The sequence below is a fragment of the Podarcis gaigeae genome, assembly GCF_964106915.1.
Source record: "Podarcis gaigeae genome assembly, chromosome: 16".
Classification (NCBI taxonomy): domain Eukaryota; kingdom Metazoa; phylum Chordata; class Lepidosauria; order Squamata; family Lacertidae; genus Podarcis; species Podarcis gaigeae.
In genome coordinates this window covers 18,496,693-18,517,121 of record NC_139693.1, presented here as the reverse complement: position 1 = coordinate 18,517,121, position 20,429 = coordinate 18,496,693, and the positions used below count along the sequence as shown (strand labels likewise).

Here is a 20,429-nt window from a genome sequence, read left to right as displayed (position 1 = left end):
CACAGATGGAAGCACAGATTGCAGCAATTTTCACTTCCTTTTCAATTTTCACCAGCGGTTTCTGATATCCCTATGCTAGAGTCATTAGATCAACCTTCCATAGCTTGCAACCCTACAAATGTTCACAGAATACAGTGGTACCTCGGGTTAAGAACTTAATTTGTTCCGGAGGTCCATTCTTAACCTGAAGCACCACTTTAGCTAATGGGGCCTCCTGCTGCCGCTGCACTGCCACTGCACGATATCTGTTCTCATCCTGAAGCAACGTTCCTAACCCGAGGTACTATTTCTGGGTTGGCAGAGTCTGTAACCTGAAGTGTCTGTAACCTGAAGCGTCTGTAACCCGAGGTACCACTGTAATAAAATTGTAGAGTTGGAAGGGACCCAAAGGAACATGCTGCAATGCTGGAGTCACTGGCCCTAACTGGACAGTGATAATGGCAGTAGTAGTACAACACCCCTAATTGCTTTTCCTATCTTTAATTCTGAATTTTAAATTGTTGCAACCTGCCCATCGATCCACTGGTGAAGGCTAATAAATGCAATGATGATGATGATGCTACTTCTACTACTACTACTACTATCTGGTGGGCAACAGTTTTGGGAAAGCAACCCTAGAAAGGCATCCTTTCTGATTTAGCAGAAGCTCCCCTTATGTTCTGGTCTCCAGTTAAGAGATTTCAGGAAGGATGGATAGGAGCAAGGGCATGAAAGCATCTGATATTCAGAGGGAGATTGAACACAGAAGTCCTATTTAATTGCCACTGGCTGACCTAGTCTCTGTGAACTTGTCCAATGCTTTTTTTAAAAATCCAATACTGAAAACTATTTAAGCTACCAGCCATCAGTACATCTTGTGCCAGTGGATTCTCAAATTACACTTCGTCCCTTCATTTGTCTGCCCCAAATCTACTTCTTATAATTCAAGCATTATGAGAGGGGAAGGGAAAATCATTGGCAGTCCACTATTGTCCAAAAGGGAATAAATCTCTATTATGTCTCCTTGCTCCAAACTACCAACCTTGGCCTTATTGTTGTCTTTTTTGTAAAGGAAAAACCTTTCCAATATGTTAGCAAAATAATTAAAATTAAATTCTGGCTCCAGTTCCTTCTTGGGAAACCCTCTTTTCCAATCCCAGATATGTGATGAATGAAGGCAAGGGACAGCCACCCTGCACATGCTCATGTGTTACTCCTTCAGACATTCAAGAGCTAAAGCTTTGCCACGGAAAATATGTTTCTGGGGTTGAGCCCAAGCAAGTCCCAGCTCAAAAGCTCCCTTGATTCTTGAGACGGCTCACCTTGCAGACACGAGCCACCCTGGAGACGGTCAGTTTCTCAAAGAAGTCAAACTCCTTAGCTGTTTCCCCAAAGAAAAAGTAGACCTTGTCGTCAACCGGGATGTTGAAGGAGGCCACAAAAGCTGCATCACCTGGAGAGGGAAGCCAGACATGAGATCCCCTTTGCCCTCCCAGTTCTTGACTCAGCTGGCGTGAATCCCCAGGCGAAAGCTTGTTGCCTAGGAGATGCATCTTCTCTGGGTACCAATCCATTAACTTATCAGTTGCCTAGGCGACCAGGCCATGGTGGATGGTGGGAGTCACTGGATTCTAGTTGGGGGCTGGACTAAGACCCTTCCCCCTTCCCCAGTCCTCCAGTTCTGCTCTTACCATGCAGCCAGTTATCTGTCTTCAAAACAGTCCTGCTGCCCAGGGTGCGAGTGATGATGGCCTCGTTGCCTTGAAAGTTGTTCCTGGTACCCGTGTAAAGTTCGCCATCTGCAGAGTAAAGGCAGGAAACAAGATGATTCCTTCTCACGAACAGTCCCTGTTCTCTGGAGTTCTGGTAATTCACTGCCGCCATTTCTTGCCTGTCTAAATATCTTGTCAGTCAGTATGCTTTGCTAACTTCCCCACCCTTCAGCTCCCTCCCCAGGGCCCATAACAGTTAAATCCCAGAATGGGCATCTCATCTCCAGTGTGCATCCCTGGGAAAGGCACCAGCATGGGTCCGGGAACAGCACAGGCCTCTATTGCCAGCTGGCAGGGGCTGATGGGAGTTGTAGTCCAAAACATCTGGATGGGGAAGGTTGGATTAGAGCCTTCAGTAATGTGTCGTTGGGCCGGAGAGGGGGACAGGCAATGATTCTGGGGTGTTACAAGGGCTCACCGACTATGATTGCTGTATTCTGATGTTGAGGGTCAAAGGGACAAATGCCCTTCCCTTCCAGGAGGAGAGGTTTGCCATTTACATCAGTCGCCAGGGTAAAATTCTCCAGGTCCTAGCAAGCCAGGGAAAGAAAAGGGGGGAAAGAAGGAAAAAAGAATATATTGGAAAGCGTCCTTCAGAAAGCAAGCATCCCTATTTGCTGCACAATTTGGGAAACGTCATTTCTTCCTAATATAGTTTTGCATAATTCTTCTTGCATAATTCTATCTATTGCATTTTGGGCATGGGTCTTCTCTTCCTCCAGGACGCTCTGGGTGCCTTATGTGTATCCCTTGCTTTGTTCTGATCCTCCAAAAAACCTTGGAGGTTAGGTTAGGTCAAGCAGGAATGCTTGACTAGTTCACAGATGTTCAGTAAGCTTTTTTTTGTTTTGGTTTCATTTGATTTTTTCATCATCATCATCATCATTTATTATTTCTACCCCGTCCATCTGGCTGGGTTTCCCCAGCCACTCTGGGTGGCTCCCAATAGAATATTAAAAGTACAATAAAACATCAAACATTAAAAACTTCCCTAAACAGGGCTGCCTTCAGATGTCTTCTAAAAGTCCAGTAGTTGTTTATTTCCCTGACATCTGATGGGAGGGCGTTCCACAAGGCAGGTGCCACTACCGAGAAGGCCCTCTGCCTGGTTCCCTGTAACCACACTTCTCACAGTGAGGGAACCACCAGAAGGTCCTTGAAGGCGGACCTCAGTGTCCAGGCAGAATGGTGGCAGTGGAGATGCTCCTTCAGGTATACTGAGCCGAGGCCGTGTAGGGCTTTAAAGGTCAGCACCAACATATATATATACTGCTTGATTGTAGAAAACCTCAAAGTTTTGTGTCTGGATGGGGCTCTGTGTTTAGAAAATGGTGAGACTAAGCTCTGAGAATCAACCAAACTTTTATTGTTCTCTCCATACTGCAGATGGGGGAGTTGAGATGTGTGCAAGATCAGCTTGCCTAAGGTTCATCTAGAGACTTCATGGCAAAGCAAGATTCAAACCAGGGATCACTGGTCTTTTGCCTCAGCCTCTTAGTTACTAGGCTGCTCCAGTTTCAGGGGTGCGCAGGTGGTACAAGGCATCCATTGGGTCTCTCGAGGCAGTTATAGTTCAGGGGTGCAGCATAGCAGTCTGGAAATCCAATGGGTGCTCCCTTGGAGATTAGATCACAAAGGATGCAGAGGTTTTCGCCAGTCCAGGACTAGCCAATGTGGCCGCCTGCAGATGTTGGACCACAAGTCCCATCAGCACCATCCAGCATAGCCAGTGGTTGGGAATGATGGGAGCTGGAGTCCAACAACTGGCAGAGGGACCACCTTGGCTACCCCTTGGTTAGTTGCTAGCCTGGTGGAGCCCGCCCCCTTCCCTCTCTGCCCCAGGAACTCACAACGTAAGTGCAGGTGGGGCTGAAAGCGTACGTCCCACAGGCGTAAAGGTGTGTGTCGTTCAGCTGCACCAGGACACGGATGAAATTGAAACATTCTGTCTGTGGAAATGAAGAGGGGAAATCAAGATTCATCTGCCACTTAAATTTGCATCCCAGAGGAAGTTTCCACCGGGAGGTTGTTGAAATGCACAACTGTGTCCTACAGTGTACAGAATGCACGCAAAAGCAGCCCCTTTTCTGCTTGCAAGTTCGAATGGGTTTTTGAAGTGGTTAAGAGGTAACACCTGCATTATTTGTTTCCTTAAAACATGGGAGCCTGCAATTCCTCTGCTTTCCTGGGGTAACTCTTCCTCTTCCAATGCGTCTCACCTGGCTCAGGAAGCTGTGCAAGCTCAGGGGCCATGACACAGAGGCACCATCCTGCTCTTCAAAATCTAGCAAAGCCCCGCCATCAATTAGGATTGGTAGGCACTCCAGAAGAGTGCCTTTTAGAGTGCCAACAGTTATGGCACGAATTACCTGCTCAGGTCTGACAGATTCAAGAGCTTTATATAGACCCCAAACTTCTATTTATCCAGACAAGCTTTGGCTTTTAGTTTCAAGTATGGGAGGTTGCTGCCGCCCACTTCTCTCTCTCTTTCTCTCTCCCTCTCCCCCCCCCCCTTTGTTTAATCAGCTTACAGTCAAGACTGTCTGTTTGTTTTTCATTACAGCTCCCTGAGGGTCTCTCTTGTCCAAAGACAAGCTATAAATTCCTCAATAAGCAAATGAATAAACTATCCACCAGGGGGAGCGACACTTGTGTATAATTCTGCTTTGACAAGTGCCCTGGGTGATTCGAAATACACCGGCAAGGATTTCTGATTCTCAACAGTTTAACAATGGCAGGAACAAAGACCCCCACCCACCCCTTAAATTATACTGTTGGAATGAAGAAATAAGGGGAGGGGGCAGAGCAAGCAGACCAGGAATGGCTCTCTCTCTGTGTGTGTGTGTGTGTGTGTGTTTATGGACTGTGATCTCTATTCAGTTCTAGCACTCAAAACAAACTCCTGGGCTCAAAATTCTCTTAACTGTCAATGTACATGATTTGCAACTGGCACCAGTGGATCTGAGAGAGCAAGTAATCCCCTCATCCCCAAAACACAGACAACCCCCCACCCACCCAGAGTAGATCCCACTATCCTGAAGCCATTTTAGGGTGTGTTAAGTATATGTCTGGACTGACTTGTTTCTCCCTTGCCTGGCCCCACAGAAAATACCAATTTGAAGGCACACTAGACATGGCACAGGAGACCTGCAAGCAGAACCACCCCTGGTTTTATGCTGCTTCTTCTTGCACAACTGAGTTTCCTATATCTTACCCCCACCCCATGGGTCAGGCAGCAGTTTTGGAGTGGAGATAGGGACCGAAACCAGCCAAATGCAGGAGGAAAGAGTTAAGCTCCCCCTTCGTCAGCATCATGTCCACTGGCCCTGATCCAACCCCTACCCCACTCAGGGTCTGCTTTTATATTTGCTGCATGCAGAAACACATACAGACTAAGTTATAATTCCTAAGCAAGGAAATGAAGCTTCACACACAGAGAGACATAGACATATCTTACCTCATTGCTTTTCTTCTTGAAGACGCACTCAACCTTTTTTGTGGCTGTGGGGCCCCACAGTATCTATCACAGGAAAAGGGAAAGACTTTAGATAACAGTAGTAGTAGTAGTAGTAATTCTCTGAGTTTCTCATTCTTCCAGTCTAAAATTCAATTCTCCACATATCCCTTTGCAGGGTTTTTTTAACACCCTCGTAAAATTTGTCAGCATTGTAGGACTGATAAGCAAATTGCAGTATGCCGTTTCCTCTAATAATATAACACATTTTTTGCATGTTATTTTCTTCCCCTCCCTATCCAAATACATGCTTCTTTTTGCCCACTTAGAGAAACGGCACCACAACATTTGGAAAAGTGCCAGTTGTGGCACATTTCTGCTGTCCCCAGTCTGCCCCTTTTAAGATACTTGAGTCTTCCTAGTCCTCTATTATCTGTAAACGGAGAAGTCCTGTCCACAAATTGAGATAATGTTGCGGTTTTCACTGTGTGGCTTATTCCCGCCTTACAGCCACCTGTCTCTGGCCCCTGGACATTATTTTGGTTAAGGTGATCAGCTGGCTAATTCTGCTGGTTAAACAGGACCTGGGGTGGCACCTTTTAAGAGAGGGCTGTTGTTATATAATCCTGTGGTCCTCAATGAGTTGGACCATCAGTGCAGAGTGCCTCCACCCCCATTGTTCAACCTGGAAACTGAGTTCCAGCTCTGAGGGCCTTCTGGCGGTTCCCTCACTGCGAGAAGCAAAGCTACAGAGAACCAGGCAGAGGGCCTTCTCGGTAGTGGTGCCTGCCTTGTAGATTGCCCTCCCATCAGATGTCAAAGAGATAAATCATTATACTGTATGACATTCCATAGACATCTGAAGACAGTCCTGTATCAGGAAGCTTTTAACATCTGATATTTTGGTGGGTTCTTTTATATTCTACTGAAAGCCGCCCAGAGTGGCTGGGGAAACTTGTTGAGATGGACTGGGTACAAGTATATATATATATATATATATATATATATATATATATATATATATATATTCTACACAGTAAGCTCTCAACTTACATGCATTTAACTTGTGCGAATTCAGCTTTACAGGCTTGGCAAAAAAAAAAAAAGGAATTAAGAAGGTGGTGGCAAAGGGCATGGCATCTGGGGTGGAAAAGACTTTGGCAATCCCACCCACCATTGAACCCTATGTCTTGACTATACACAGTTCTGCCTTTAGGCACGATCCCCCGGAACACAACCCCCACATAGGACTCCTGTACTTGAGGTGTCCAGAAACCTGCCTGTAAGGAACCGAAACAGTTTAGCTAGTCCTGGCTTGAACTGCTTCTTTTGTTTTTGACGTACTGTTCTGCTTTCATCTTTGTACTCTTTCCTCTTATTTTCTATCTGAGTCTAAAGAAATTCTAGGAAATTCGTTCTTGCGGCTAAACTCAAAGAGCATTCTTCCCCCTCACGAGCCTAGGACCCTTTGGTTCATGATCTTATAATGGCAGGCTTTGCTGGGCAAAAGTAAGCCACGCTGATCTTGAGGAAATGAGAAGGGGAATTGGTGCCTAGCCCTGCTTCTCCTTGTATTTCTTTGGGATTCAAAGAAATCGCCACCCCCTGGGGGTTGAGCTTTCTAAAGAGATGAGGTGGTAGCTATGTGAGAGGGGGCAGAAGGCCTGTCATCACCAGAACGCCATGCCAGACCCACCCCCTCATTTTCCTCCAGCACGTCTTATCCCAAATCCCCGTTTCCCACTCACCTCACCCTTCAGCCTGATGGAGTCAGGGCTGCCGATGTCAAGAGCAAGGATAGCATCTCTGGCTCCCACATAGAGAGTTGCCCCGTCTTTGCTCAGGAGAAAAGTGTCGTAATTCTGAACCCCCTTTCGGTGGAATGAGAAAACTATTCGGCTGGAATCCCCTGAGGGAGGAGAAAAGGTGGTTAGGTTCATTTATTTTTAGAACACCTCTTCAGAAATTATTGTGACCCCTAAAGTTAGGGGTGGCTAATAATTTTTGTGGGGGGTGGGGCAGCATCATCCACCCATAGACAGCCTTCTGGGGCGGACATGGCCACAAGTTGGCGTGGTCACACAAACCACTTTCTGTCCCTCTCTCTCTCACACACACACAGCACATACAACCCCTCTCCCCAGCTGAGCTGTGCAAATCAGTGAGGAGGGGAGGTCATCACCCCCCTCCCTGCTCATGAACTGATCAAGTGGAAGACTGGAAAGCAGGAGATTTGCATCTCCATCAGGGGACTGGGCTGGGTGGAGAGGGTCATGCGTCTTTGCCACTGCCACCGCCCCCCTGTTCTGTGTCTACTCTGGTGGCAGGGGCAGTAAAGAGGAAGGAGGGCTGGTTTAGCTGGTCTGCCTGATTGCATTCACTCTCAAAGTATAGACCACAGCCTGTACAGGTTGCACCCTCCCTGTGCAAAAAATGGGGGATAATAATTGGCCTACCTTACAAGGGTGTCGGTAGGATTACAATGATGAGAAGTGTTAAGTTTGAAAGCAGCAACAGCTAGGTATTCTTATTATTAAAAGTTTTGTCTTTGACAAAGGGTAGAGAATTTTCTAAGTCTGGATCTGTGACCATTTTTTTGGCGAGCAAGTGAAAAAATACTGGGGAGAAAAAGAAGAAACCAAATCTTGGCAGCCACGTGAGCCAGTGAAATGTGTTGATTAGAGGTGTCAGACTAAGAGCTCAAAGACCTGGGTTCAAACTCCTTCTCAGCCATGAAGCTCACTGGATGACCTTGACTTATCTCTCACCCTAGCCTACCTCACAGGGTTGTTGTGGGGATAAACTGGGAGGAAGAGAACCATATATGTCACCATGAGTCCCTAATGAGAAAAGCAGAGTGTTCATGTAGCCATAACCTGCTCCATGCTAATCCTTGCCCGCTGCAGCCATCCTGAGGCTGCTGGATGTGGAAATGGGGAAGCAAGGAAAGTGCAATGAATGCCCACACTTTTCATTCTAATAAGGAGGAAGTGAATGCAATCAGGGCTGTCTTAAGCATATGCGGCGCCGGAGTGCAAAGATCCGCCCGCCCCCCAGCTCAGGGCAACAAAGCAACCCGAGACTCAGTCTGCAACTGAGCAAAGCTAGGCACCTCGTGGTGTACCTCATTCACAGTACTGAGGTGTACCTCATTCACCAGTAATGTTTCCCTGTTCACTTAAAAACAATGCTTATATGTCAAGAAGAATTCTGGGATATCCTCACTCAGGAAGAGCTCTGCAGCATCAGACTAAGAGCCTATCTAGTCAAGCATTCAGTTCCTACAGTGACCATCCCAGATGTTTATGGGAAGCCCTTGTGCAGGACATGAGCACCATAGCCCTCTCTCTGTCATTCCCCGGTAACTCATATTCTGGCTGCATACACACCAAACATTTAAAGCACTTCTGAAGCACCCACCCACCCAAAAAGAATCCTATTAACTGTAGTTACACATTAGAGTGGCATTTTCAAGCATCCTTCAGTTCCCAGGATTCTTGTAGTGCGTGCGCACGTTAAATGTACTTTGAAGTATGGTGTGCACACAGTCTCAGAGGCATGCTGCCTCTGGCACTGGAGATCACAGAACTGTGGAGTTGGAAGGGACCCCAAGAGTCATCTAGTCCAACCCTCTGCAATGCAGGAATCTCAACTAAAGCATCCATGACAGATGGCCATCCAACCCCTGCTTAAAAACCTCCAAAGGACTTTTGTTTTCCTCGAATTCCTGGGCAGTGCCTGGCACTTCCCACTTGGAAATACTTAAATCTAGTTCTGCATCACACACCAAATACTCTAGGAAGCCCACAACCATGACAAGACAGCCACCCCAGCAACTGGCATTCGGACAAACACAGAGGTTTCTAGGTAGCCGTTATAGCTAACAGCCACAACATGCCTTTCATGAACATGTCACACACATCATCTAAGCCTGTAGCCATCATCACAGCTTGTGGCAACAAATCTCATAGTTCAACTATGTACCGCAGGGGCGGATATTGTGGCGCACCCCATATTATGTTGTTGGAGTACAATTCGCATCAGCTCCTACCAGCCCCCAAATCCGATGGCTTGGGTTGGTGGGAGTTGTAGTTCAACAACATCTGGATTGTACAGGGTGAATAAATGTGTGCCTATGAATCTCCCACCATCGTGCTTCATTGGATGACTAATGTTACGGAAGATGTGCAATGACAACGATCCCATCCCTGTGGCTGTTAATTGCCTACATTCATTAAATGCTACGTGAGGTATATTTACATTGCAAGCGTATGCATGTCTACGCAAAAGGGCACCCAGTGGTATTCAAGCGGACTTGCTTCCAAGCACATGGACAATCGCAAACCTCAGGCTACCAGCCTATTCACTGGGATATCCCGCTGAAGAATCCCACATGGGACTTGGGAGAGGACGGCACTGTGAAGTTGCAATGCGATACACACTTTACTTGGAAGTCACAAGGCTTCCTTTCTGAACAGGCAGCTCCGGGGCTGCACTATACACAGATTGCAAAACAAAAAGGCTCCCCAAATGCAAAACAAAAGGCACCCCCAAAATGCCTGTTTTTGCCCGCCAACTTCTCAGCCACACGAGACCAGCCCTGACTCTGCTCATTCTCCCCTTCACTGCCCCCCAAGAAGCCCCGACTTCCAGTATCACTCCCTGCAGACGCCTCGCAAAGATTTCTCCATCTCCTGTGGTGAGGTTCCCTCCGCCAGTATCTGCCGCTGGGCCACCACCAAGTCCCAATAGTACTTTGCGGCCAGCAAGGCCGCTACCAGTGCCAAGGCCAGGCCCAGCCAGGGCAAACACAGCAGAGGAAGGCGTGAGGAACTCCTGCCACCGGCCTCGCGCTCAGCCATTTCTGGTGGAGTGCGGGGTGGCGAGGCCTCGGGGGGGCTGGGGCTCCCCTCTTCTCCCCTGGCCATCGCCCGCTGCTATGGCTGCTTCTCCAGACTCCAGCTCTCAGGCCCCAGACTCCTGGCCTGGTGCCCCTGAGAGCCTGGCACCCTGGCGCCCCGCACCACTACGGCCTATGGGTAAGACGGCCCTGAATGCAGTGAAATTAGATCATCACCCCAAACTCTTCAGTAGCTTAACAGGAAACTGAGTTTGAGTAAAATGTGTGCTTGCAATCTTGACAGTCCCTTTTAAAGTAACATGTCCTGAATGAGATCCATTTCCTATAATTAACACCCTGCCTCCTGCCCTCAGGAAATGGCTTGATAGTTAACCGAAACATGCTCATAAGGGCTCCATTAGGCTTCCTTCCTCCCTCAGGTCAAACCCCTCCTTTCTTTACTCAGCTCTTTTTCTGAAAACAAGTGCTTCTTTATGTGATTTCTGTTGGAAAGAAGCTATACCAGGTGAGAGTTGGGCAAATCTGTCAATTTTGTTCTCTAAGTTTCCAATTCTTCCAATCTGAAAATTTCCTTTCAGGGCTGGGCCACCCATGAGGCATGCTGAGGCCGTGCCCCCAAGAGCGTCCCGCCCACCCCTGCTAGTGACAGAGAAGTGGTGGCAGCAGTGGTGGAAGCTTCCGGCAAGATATCGCCAGAACCTGCCACTGCCACTTCACAGGCACTGCCATGAGACTCAGGTAAGGGAGGCAGCAAGGTGGCAGTAGCAGCACCTTCCCTTTTTGCCTCAGGCAATTTGCAGATTAAAAAAAATATATTCACAGAAGTTAATCAGCATTTTAGTGTGCATATCTCCTAATAAACACATTTTTGCAGTCTGGTCTAATGTACACACTTTTGCAAGCAAACTTCCCTCATACAATGCATTTTGTTTGTTATTTTCAACAGTATAGGCATTTATGTTGACATTATACACTACTGTGTGCCTTTTTGTACACATTACTTGGCTGGAGAACTATATTCCCAAGAGCCAGTGTGGTGTGAAGTGGTTAGAGTGTTGGACTAAGGAACTAGGGCTCAAATCCCCACTCAGCCATGAAGCTTGCTGGGTGAACCTGGGCTGGTCACTCACTCTTAGTCTAACCTACCTCACAGGGCTCTTGAGAAGACAACATGGGGATGAAGAGAACTATGTATGTCACATCTTGGGCTCCTCGGAGGAAGGTGGGATATAAATGTAAAGAGAAAATAAATAGCAAAATTCGGCTAAGTGCGAATTTCAAAGGGTGGCTGCCTTTTGGTTCACATCTCATTTCAGAAAGTTCAGATTAGGTCAGCTGGCCTTTAAATGTGAACGGAATTGAATTTTGCATCCATCTCTACCACAGTCACTGTGGGCCTCCTCCTCTGCGCACAGGAAATGCTGCAACAGAATTTGGCTGCACCCAATGCACACACAGGGCAGGATTAACCACATGCCCCAATGGTGGTTGATGGGCTGAAGGCGGAAAGGCAGAGTCCGGGAATAGGTTCCTCCTCTTTTAGAGGGGGCCCTGTGGGCCCACAGACAGGTTGGGAATTACCCATTTAACTTTGCAGAGCCATGGTGACCTGATGGAGAAGTGAGGGCAGGGCCAGCATCCTACTTCACTGCCCAAGCATTTCCATGCACCAGCAGTAAGGACAAGATGCATTGACGCCACTATGCCAGCTCATCTGGTTAGAGCATGGTGCTGATAAAGCCACGGTTGCAGATTCAATCCCTGTATGGGACAGATGCAAATCCCTGCAGCTGCCCAGGAAATTTGGTTGGAGGTTTCCAACCTAGAATCTAGGAAGCAAATAAATAAAGGGAGAGAGTGATTTATCAAGGGTAGGGGTTAGGAAATGCAAAGTTAGAACACTTGGATTTTGCGGCAGGAAAGGGGTATATAGGGAGAACATTGTTAACAGAATCTATGTGACTACCCCCTCCCCAGTTAGGCAGCCCCCACCCCAAACAGTAACATATCGCCACAAGCTTTCTATGGTTTCCTGAACACTTGTGTCAGAGTTACATTTGCTTGGGATCGGGACTATGCACAAGGACACAGAGACATAGGGAGCCTACTTAGACAGAGATGGCTCATCTATCTCAGCATTGTCTACGGTGGATGGCAATGACTCTACAGAGTTTCAGGCAGGGCCTCTCCTAGTCCTACCCGGAGGATGTTGGGGATTGAACCTGGGACATTCTGCTTGCAAGGGCTCTCCCACTGAGCTATGGTCCTTTCCCACAGGTTGTGTCAAGATCCAAATGAAAAGGTCTATAACTCAGTGGTAGAGCATCTTTTTTATGTGCAGAAGGTTCGTCCCACGGCATTTCCAAGCAAGATGGGGGGACGACGACCCCCATGTGCAACCCTAGGGGAGCTGCTGGTAGTTAGGGCACACAATACTGAATCAGATGAATTTATAGAAGGCAAGTTCCTAGGTTCCTGTGGAAGCCACTGGGGCTATATTTGTGCCCCGGGGTCTCTAGCTGCCCATGCATCCGTTCGGTCCCTTCAGCCAATGAACACACCAACAATACTTGCCAACATCTGCAGCAATATTCACTCTGAGCTGAAACTGTCAGTACTTCTCTGAATGAAAACCCACCACAACCTTAGAGGAAGGAAGTGGTGAGATACAGTTCAGATTAGAATTAAAACACTGAGCTGGCCTGCAAGAGCAAGGGTAGGCAAACTTTTGGAGGCACCAAGGGCTGCAGTGGTCGGTTTGGGGACCAAGCACACCTAGGAGCATGAACCCCTCCCAACATATAGAAACAAGACTAAGAGCTCCCTCTTTGATTTAGCTTTTAGTTCTTCTCCTTGACTTTTCTAGCAATGGAGCAGACGGACCCCTTCTCTTCCTTTCTGAGCAGAGCGGGTGAGATGACTCTGCTCAGCCTTCCAGTCCACCTGGATTCTGATTTAAGTTGGAGATGTCCTAAAATTAATTCCATAATTGGAGAAAAACAGTCGAATTTACATTTCTCATTGCTCTATGCTATAGTAACATCACACAAGTATGCACTGAGCCACCAAAACACTGCAAAGAAGCAAACCTGACTGTGCATTTCTTGCATGTGTTTTACTGATGTGCGCACATACACTCCTGTGGACTTGCATAAACTCAACACAAAATAGAATTTTAAGCACTTGTGCACACAATCCCATTGAGACTGCAACCTTGCAATATTTTCTTAAAGCCTACATGCACATCAGTAGCATGGCAAGGCAGTGAGGGGAAGCACAAATGGAGGGATGTAGCTCAGTGGTAGACCCTCTGCCTTGCATGCAGAAGGTCCCAGATTCAATCTCTGACGGCATCTCCAGGTAGGGCTGAGAAACACCCTTGCCTGAAACCCTGGGAATGTTGCTGCTAGTCAGTGTAGGTGATACTGAGTTAGATGGAACAATGGTATGAGACAGCTTCTGCACAGGAACATTACAAGCTTCAGGTTTTTTAATTAAAATTAAAAGAACAAGGGGTAATTCCTGGGTATCCCTTCAGAAAGAAGAAATCTAGCAAGAAAATCAAGTCAGATTTTTGGGAGCATTCTTAAAATATGAATACAAGCATACACATGTTGTTATGTGAGCAGGGCTATCAGTGCAGCAATATCCTGAGGCAACACCTGGATTTGACAGAGTGTCAATAGCCTGGGCAAAATGTTGCCATGGGAACTAAATTGCTAGCCAATTGTTTCTGGATACAGGACCATTCCTATTTTTAATGTTCTGAAGCAGCTCTTCTCCTGCCATCTGAAAAGCAAAGGATGTCATCTAGGGGTCTGTGCAAAGGGAAGATGGTCCAGACTGAGAACAGACACGGAGAGCAGAGTTCGGGGTTCTTAGGGTGTCTGATATGGGAGCAGCAGACATTGGCTGGGTGCCTCCATCCCCTCCACACAACTAGTATATCTGTAAATGGCTCTCAGAGTTATAAACCGGCAGCGAGCCCCCAGCTGCCTCATTCCAAAGGGCACCAAGCCTGAGTAAGTGCAGCACCACTGGAATTTAGGAAAATGAGAAGCTGTCTAATACTGAGTCTGTCTGACCATTAGTCTATCTAGCTCAGCATGGCCTACAATGACTGGCAGTGGCTCTCTGAGGTTTCAGGCAGCATTTCTTTCCTAGCTAATACTTGGAGATGCTGGGCATTGAAGATGGGACTTTCTGAATGCAGAGCAGATGCTTTACTCCTGAGCTGTAGCCCTTCCCAAAGGCATAGCAACTTAGGAAGACCATTGTTCCATGTTCCATCTATCTCAGGACTATCCAAACTGCATAATCATCATCATCACCATCATCTATCCAGAATTCCAGACAAGTGACGTTCCTAGCTTTGCAAGTAAATGCCAGGGATTGAAACTAGGAGCTTCTGCATGCAGTGGAGGTATTAGATGTCCAGCCCCAGAACTATGGGGTCCATCCCCTCAAAATAAAGTACGGTATGTTTCTAGTCCACGTTTCTGAACAAAAAGGCTGATTTACTGTAAATAGGAAGATTCCTTATACTGGAACTGCCCTTTCATCCACCTGGACTGGTCATTCATCCTATTTACTTGACTGGCAGCAGCAATCCAGGGTTTCAGATGGGATCTCTCATAGCACTACTTGGAGATATCAGGGTTTTAAAGCCTGGGACCTTCAGTTGGCTAAACACATATGCTCTCCCATCGAGCCAAGGTCCTCCCCAAAATTTCTCATGCTCTGGAGGTGTGTGCACAATGATATATATATATAGTAATCTCCACTTTGAGGATTTAGTTTGAGTTGGAAGTTCAGATTATGTAACCCACATTTAAATTAAATAAAAAAAACCCTCTCCCCGACACCCACCCATGCACAAGTGTATTTTTAGGGTCCTCCCCTCCCTCCCCCCCTCCCAAAAAAACCACAAGAATTTTGGCCCTAGGCCTGAAACGGTCTTGTGTACATTGGCTTCCAGAGGTTTAAGTGCACTTAGTTTGCATTGGACAGCCTCCATGGAGTTTCCCTAGGTCCCGGTTGGGTGGGGGAGGAGGGTGTCAAAGTGTGATGACCGAACATCTGCTTTGAATGCACAAGGTTCCAGCTTCAATCTCTGGCATCTCCAGGTAGGGCCAGAAAAGACCACTGCCTGAAACCATGGAGAGCCACTACCAGTCTGTCTTGACAGTCCTGATAACTAGACGGAGCAATAGTTTGATTTTGTGCAAGGCAGCTTCTTATTAAAAGCAGCCCTTTATTCAGAAACATGTGGTCTAGAACCTTGCTTGATTCGGAGAGGAAAAGCCATAGCTCCATGGTACAGGGTTGGACTTAGTCTGCAGCAGCTTCCTATCTAGTCCACAGCCAGCCCCTGCCCACATTTCTCTTTCTGACCCACTCCAGTCTCCATCTCACAGCAAAAAACGATCGGAGAGAAGGAATCAATGGGCTGGAGAGGCAGCAGCTGCTGTTTGTTTCCTACACGTCGGCAGCACAGATGTCCGAGTAATTACTGCCGGAAGATGCTGCTTTTACCACACCAGCTCTATTTTGGGTTGACAAAGGAACTGCTGCCACCACTCCGTCTTCCTCCCACCCTCCGGCCGCTTGATAAGTTTCCTTTGCACAGAGCAGTTCAGTGGCCAGAGCTGTGGGCTGCTAAATTAAGCCAGCGTGGAGGAAGGAAGCCCCTCTGTTTTTTTATTTTGATCTGGTCATGATGCTCTCCAGGTGTTGTATTTATTATTTTATTTATATACTGCCCTTCGTCAAAAGATCAGGGTGGTTCACAGAATAAAATCACAAGATAAAACACAGTAAATAATTAAATCAAAACAACAAAACAATAGCTCCCACCCCACAGATACAATTAAAAGGCTGTAGGATGTCAATCAGCCAAAGGCCTGGTTGAAGAGGAACGTTTATGCCTGTCGCCTAAAAATATATAATGAAGTAGCCAGGCGAACCTGGGCATTTCCCACACACCCCTCACCCAGCTGGATGCCACCATCATCCTAGGAAAAGGAACAATAAGCCAATGGAAGGGCTTTGTGTAAGAACATATGAACACAAGCAGAGCCTGCTGGAACAGGCCAGTGGCCCATCTAGTCCATTGTCCTGTTCCCATGGTGGCCACTCAGATGCCTGTGGGAAATCTGCTGGCAGGACCTGATCCCAAGATCCCTCTCTCTTCCTATGGGATTCAGAACCATTGTTGCCTCCAAACATGGAGGAAGAGCAGAGGTATTGTGGATCCTTATCCTCCATGAATTTGCATGTGGGAGTTTTGGCTGAGGAGGCAAGATCTGGTGGGATGTTAACGCTTAGAGCCCCCACCCCCACTCCACCCCATGCTCAGCTTGTATATATGTGTGAATAAAATTATATCTCCTAAGGACATCCCAGTCTCTGCTGCCCTTCATTCCTAAAGAAATGAAACTCTGGGTAAGTGCCTGGAGTCTCTCACCGCTCCAAGATTGGGGCAGTGTGCAATAGTACCATCTATTCATTTATGACATTTCATTTCATTTCATTTAGGAAACACTTGCCCTGAAACTTCCCAAAGTGATTTAACAATAAAGACATATCTAAAAACAATGTAAAATCCAATGCAGATGTCGACTGGGATAAAAATTACTGCTCTTCAGCCACTGATGAGTTCAAGGCAGTATGCATGTCTATCTCTCTCTTTCTCTCTGGATGCACACAGCAGCCAACCAGATGCCTCTTCTGGGGAGCTTGAAAGCAAGACCCGAGTGCAAAAGCAGCCATTCTCCTCACTGATGTTCCCCAGCAACTGGGAACCAAAGGCACACCACCTCCAACACAAAGCCATTGGGACTGGACCCTTCGATAACCTTATCCTCTACATAGGGGTGCCAACTTGAATAAAATATTGGGGGAGCCCAGGTAAGCCCTGCCCTGCATAATCAATCACAAAACACATCAGCTTCAGGAGGGGAGGGCTGGCCACCTCAAATATTTTATTGGAGGGGCCAAAGGAACCTCAGCTCCTAAAAAGAGACTCCCTATGCCTCCGTTGATTTGCCTCCTTCTAAAGCTGATGGGACACCATTGCATCCTACAGCAGCAAATTCCTCAGTTTGGTCTTCCCAGAGAGATGGGGAACTGCTCTAAGGTCACCTCAATGAACTTCACAGATTCAAACCTGTGGTCCTCCAGTTCCAGGTTCTCCACTGTCACCACTATGCTACAATGGCGCACAACGAATGTGTATGGACACGAACACATATGAGCTGGTGCATATGGACGGTGGCGTGGCTGTAGCGGTGAAAATATCAAGGCGGCCCTTGTTTGAATCTGACCTCTGACACCATAAACTTGCCAGCTGGCCTTAGACAGGGGCACTGTCTCTTTGGCCACAGCCACACTATACATTTAAAACAGTCATGGCTTTCCTCTAAATAATCCTGGGAGACATAGTTTGTACAGGGTGCTGAGAGTTGTTAGGAGGCCCCTATTCCCCTCACAGAACTACAGTTCCCAGAGTGGTTTAACAATTCATTCCTCTTCACAGGGAGCTGCAACAATTGTGGGCAATAAGGGCCTCTTAACTGCTGCTATCAGCGATTTAACACCCTCTGCCCCTTGACATCCTATGACCTTTTGGGGGCGGGGTTATTGGGTTGTTGTTTTTATTTTGATTATGTATTTTGTGGTTTTATATTATGATTTTATTCTGTGAACCACCCTGCGGGTATAGGATGGCATATAAATCCAATAAATAATAATTTAAATGTATGGTATCAGTGGGGCCTAAGTTACCTAATTGTGTTAGAAGGGGAGGCCATTTTAAGCATGTTCCTTCATTTTTTAAATGTGTCCCTCAACTGATTGCTCATTGGAAGAGTACATACATTGTGCCCCAGAATGTTTTGTGAGGACACTTTGGTTAGGCTAATAAAGACATTGCCCTAATATGGTTTTCAGAAATAAGTGTCTTAGCAGCGCCATGGAAAGAAGACATCCCACGCTGCTCTCCTGACCTATGAGTCAGGCCTGAGCTGCAAGGCCCAAGCAAAGAAGGGGAGTCAGTGGCAGTTTAGCCTGGCCTGTTTGCCCCCCTTCTGGAGAGCCAAACCTCTGTCCTCCTAGTGTGAGAGAGGCTTGGCCTTCAAGGATAATGTCAGGCTACATTCACACAGCGCATTTAAAGCACTGTGACACCCCTTAAACAGTCAACGCTTCCCCCAAAGAATTCTGGGAGCCGTAGTTTGTACAGGGTGCTGAGAGTTGTTAGGAGGCCCCTATTCCCCTCACAGAGCTACAGTTTTCAAGAGCAGTTAATGATCAGTCCCTCTTCACAGGGAACTATGGGAACTATGCATAGGGAAAAGACATCTCTGCTGTCAATGCCCCTGTGGTATGTAAACAAACAGAAATGAATCTGACGCTAATGATGTGAGCGTGCTGATGTAAACAGCTAGAGGAGAAAGAGCCGTGACATGCCCCAGAGAAACAAACAACTTCACAGCGATCTAAGATGGCAATGTTGGCACAGCCTTCGTTGAATAGAACCCTAAAATCCAAAAGTGAGTTGGCATTGCGCAGGTGTTCTGGGAGGCCGCTTCAGTGAGGGAGAGTGCAAGTCATAAGACAAGTACGGCAGAACTGAGCGTCGTTGCTGCAGTTGCAAGCCTATCTTTGCCACCATGAGAACTAGAAACCTACTCATGCTTGGTTTGGTTTTTTTTGGAAAGAACCCTACTCAAACCCTGTGTGGAAATTCAGCTCTCAGTACTCATTTCCAAGCTTGCATTCATAAGCAATGCAATCATCGAAAACACTCATCACAACCCAGGTTGCCTTCCCTCTTCCAAATCTCCCTCGTTCTCTTTCAAAGCCCCCTTTCAGTATCTCCCCCTGGATGTTGCTGCTGCTATCCCTGTCCTTTGAGTTACTCACCTTTCCGGAAGGTTAGCCTTGGCATCTGATCTGTGGCCAGAGCAGCCGCAAACATCAAGAGGCAGCCCAAGAGGTGGGAAGACTGTCCGGAGTTCATGGCTGGTAATTAGCAGACGGCAGTAGCTGCGTTGGTTGAGAGTGGCGGAGGGGCAGCTAGCTTGGTAGCTGTTAAAGCAGAAGAGGAGAAAAAAGGAAGTCAACCACCAGAAAGAGAACGTATTTGGCCCACTGCTTGTCTGGAGCGGAACTGGGTTGGCTGATCAGAAGGCAGATTTCTAAATAGTGTTTGCGGTATTTTGCTGCCATGATGGCATCCTCAGAGTGTTTCTGCTTGTGGTTGTTCCAGTGAAGCAGGAAGGAAAAGAGGAGGCCTTTCTACACAATGCAACGCAGAGACCACGGCTGGGAATGGAATTAACCAAAGAAGAAAGCAGAATCTTAATTCTGAATTAACTCTGCAGTTTAGACTGGATCTGAAATCAGTTTACCAAAATTACTGTCTTGGTTTGGAAGGAGTGGAGAGACAGTTTCATGGAAGGGGTCTCTCCAGAGCTGGATTACCCAACAGGCAGACTGAGCACGTGCTTAGGGCAAACCCCCCCCCCCAAAATGCGAAACTTTGCAAAAAGCTTGACATTTGATACTTTGAAAAGGAAAACACTAAAATAGGAATCATGGGGAAAACCAGAATTGTAAATGAAATCTCCCCCCATTTTTCTGTTCTCTTTTTATTACTCATCCTGAAATAAACAAGGGGACGCCCCACTAATGTACATCGAACCAGAATAAGGAAGCCGGATCCTGTCCTGTGTTACACATGGCATCTATGCGTGTACATTTCAGCATACATGTCAGTTTTGTGTCATTTTGAAAAATAAAATTATATTTCATGGTTTAGTATTGTTTTTATTTATTTTATTATTTGTACCCCACCCATCTGGCTGGGTTTCCCTAGCCACTCTGGGCGGTTTCCAACAAAGATTAAAAATACATTAAATACATTAAATTTTGAATTATACAAGTCGGGGTGTGTGTTAAAATAATCTTTTCATTGGTTAGGACTTCTAAAGGTCTTAATCCAGCCCTGGGCCATAGAATTGTAGAGTTGGAAGATGCCCCAAGTGTCATCTAGTCCAACCCCTTGCAATGCAGGAATCTTAGCTAAAGCATCCATGACAGATGGCCATCCCACCTCTGCTTAAAAACCTCCAAGGAAGGGGAGTCCACAATCTCCTGAGGGAGACTGTTCCACTGTCGAACAGCTCTTATTGTCAGAAGGCTCTCTCTGCGTCTTCCTTTGGTCCTGTGGCAGTATTTCTACTACCTATATAAATTTGTCCAGCTGAGGGACTGGCATGATAGAAGCTTGCACCAAGTAAGAGATCTTTATAAATACAAACACCTTTATCCATAGAGGGACTTCCCACAAAACCTCAAG

At 46.9% G+C, this 20,429-nt stretch overlaps 1 protein-coding gene across 18 annotated transcripts in view; it reads right to left on the bottom strand.

Moving 5' to 3' along the window:
• LOC310833951 (semaphorin-4A-like) overlaps positions 1-20,429 on the bottom strand; it is a 76,258-nt gene that overhangs the window by 14,262 nt on the left and 41,567 nt on the right. For all 18 annotated transcript variants that reach the window (XM_083717166.1, XM_083717159.1, XM_083717154.1 and 15 more), the window contains 7 exons: positions 18,992-19,156; positions 6,954-7,114; positions 5,209-5,271; positions 3,602-3,700; positions 2,170-2,281; positions 1,671-1,778; positions 1,302-1,432 (listed from right to left, as the gene is read on the bottom strand). In XM_083717166.1, coding sequence (XP_083573292.1) covers positions 1,302-1,432; positions 1,671-1,778; positions 2,170-2,281; positions 3,602-3,700; positions 5,209-5,271; positions 6,954-7,114; positions 18,992-19,088 — 771 coding nt within the window. In that variant the 5' untranslated portion in view covers positions 19,089-19,156. The remainder of the gene's footprint in view (positions 1-1,301; positions 1,433-1,670; positions 1,779-2,169; positions 2,282-3,601; positions 3,701-5,208; positions 5,272-6,953; positions 7,115-18,991; positions 19,157-20,429) is intronic.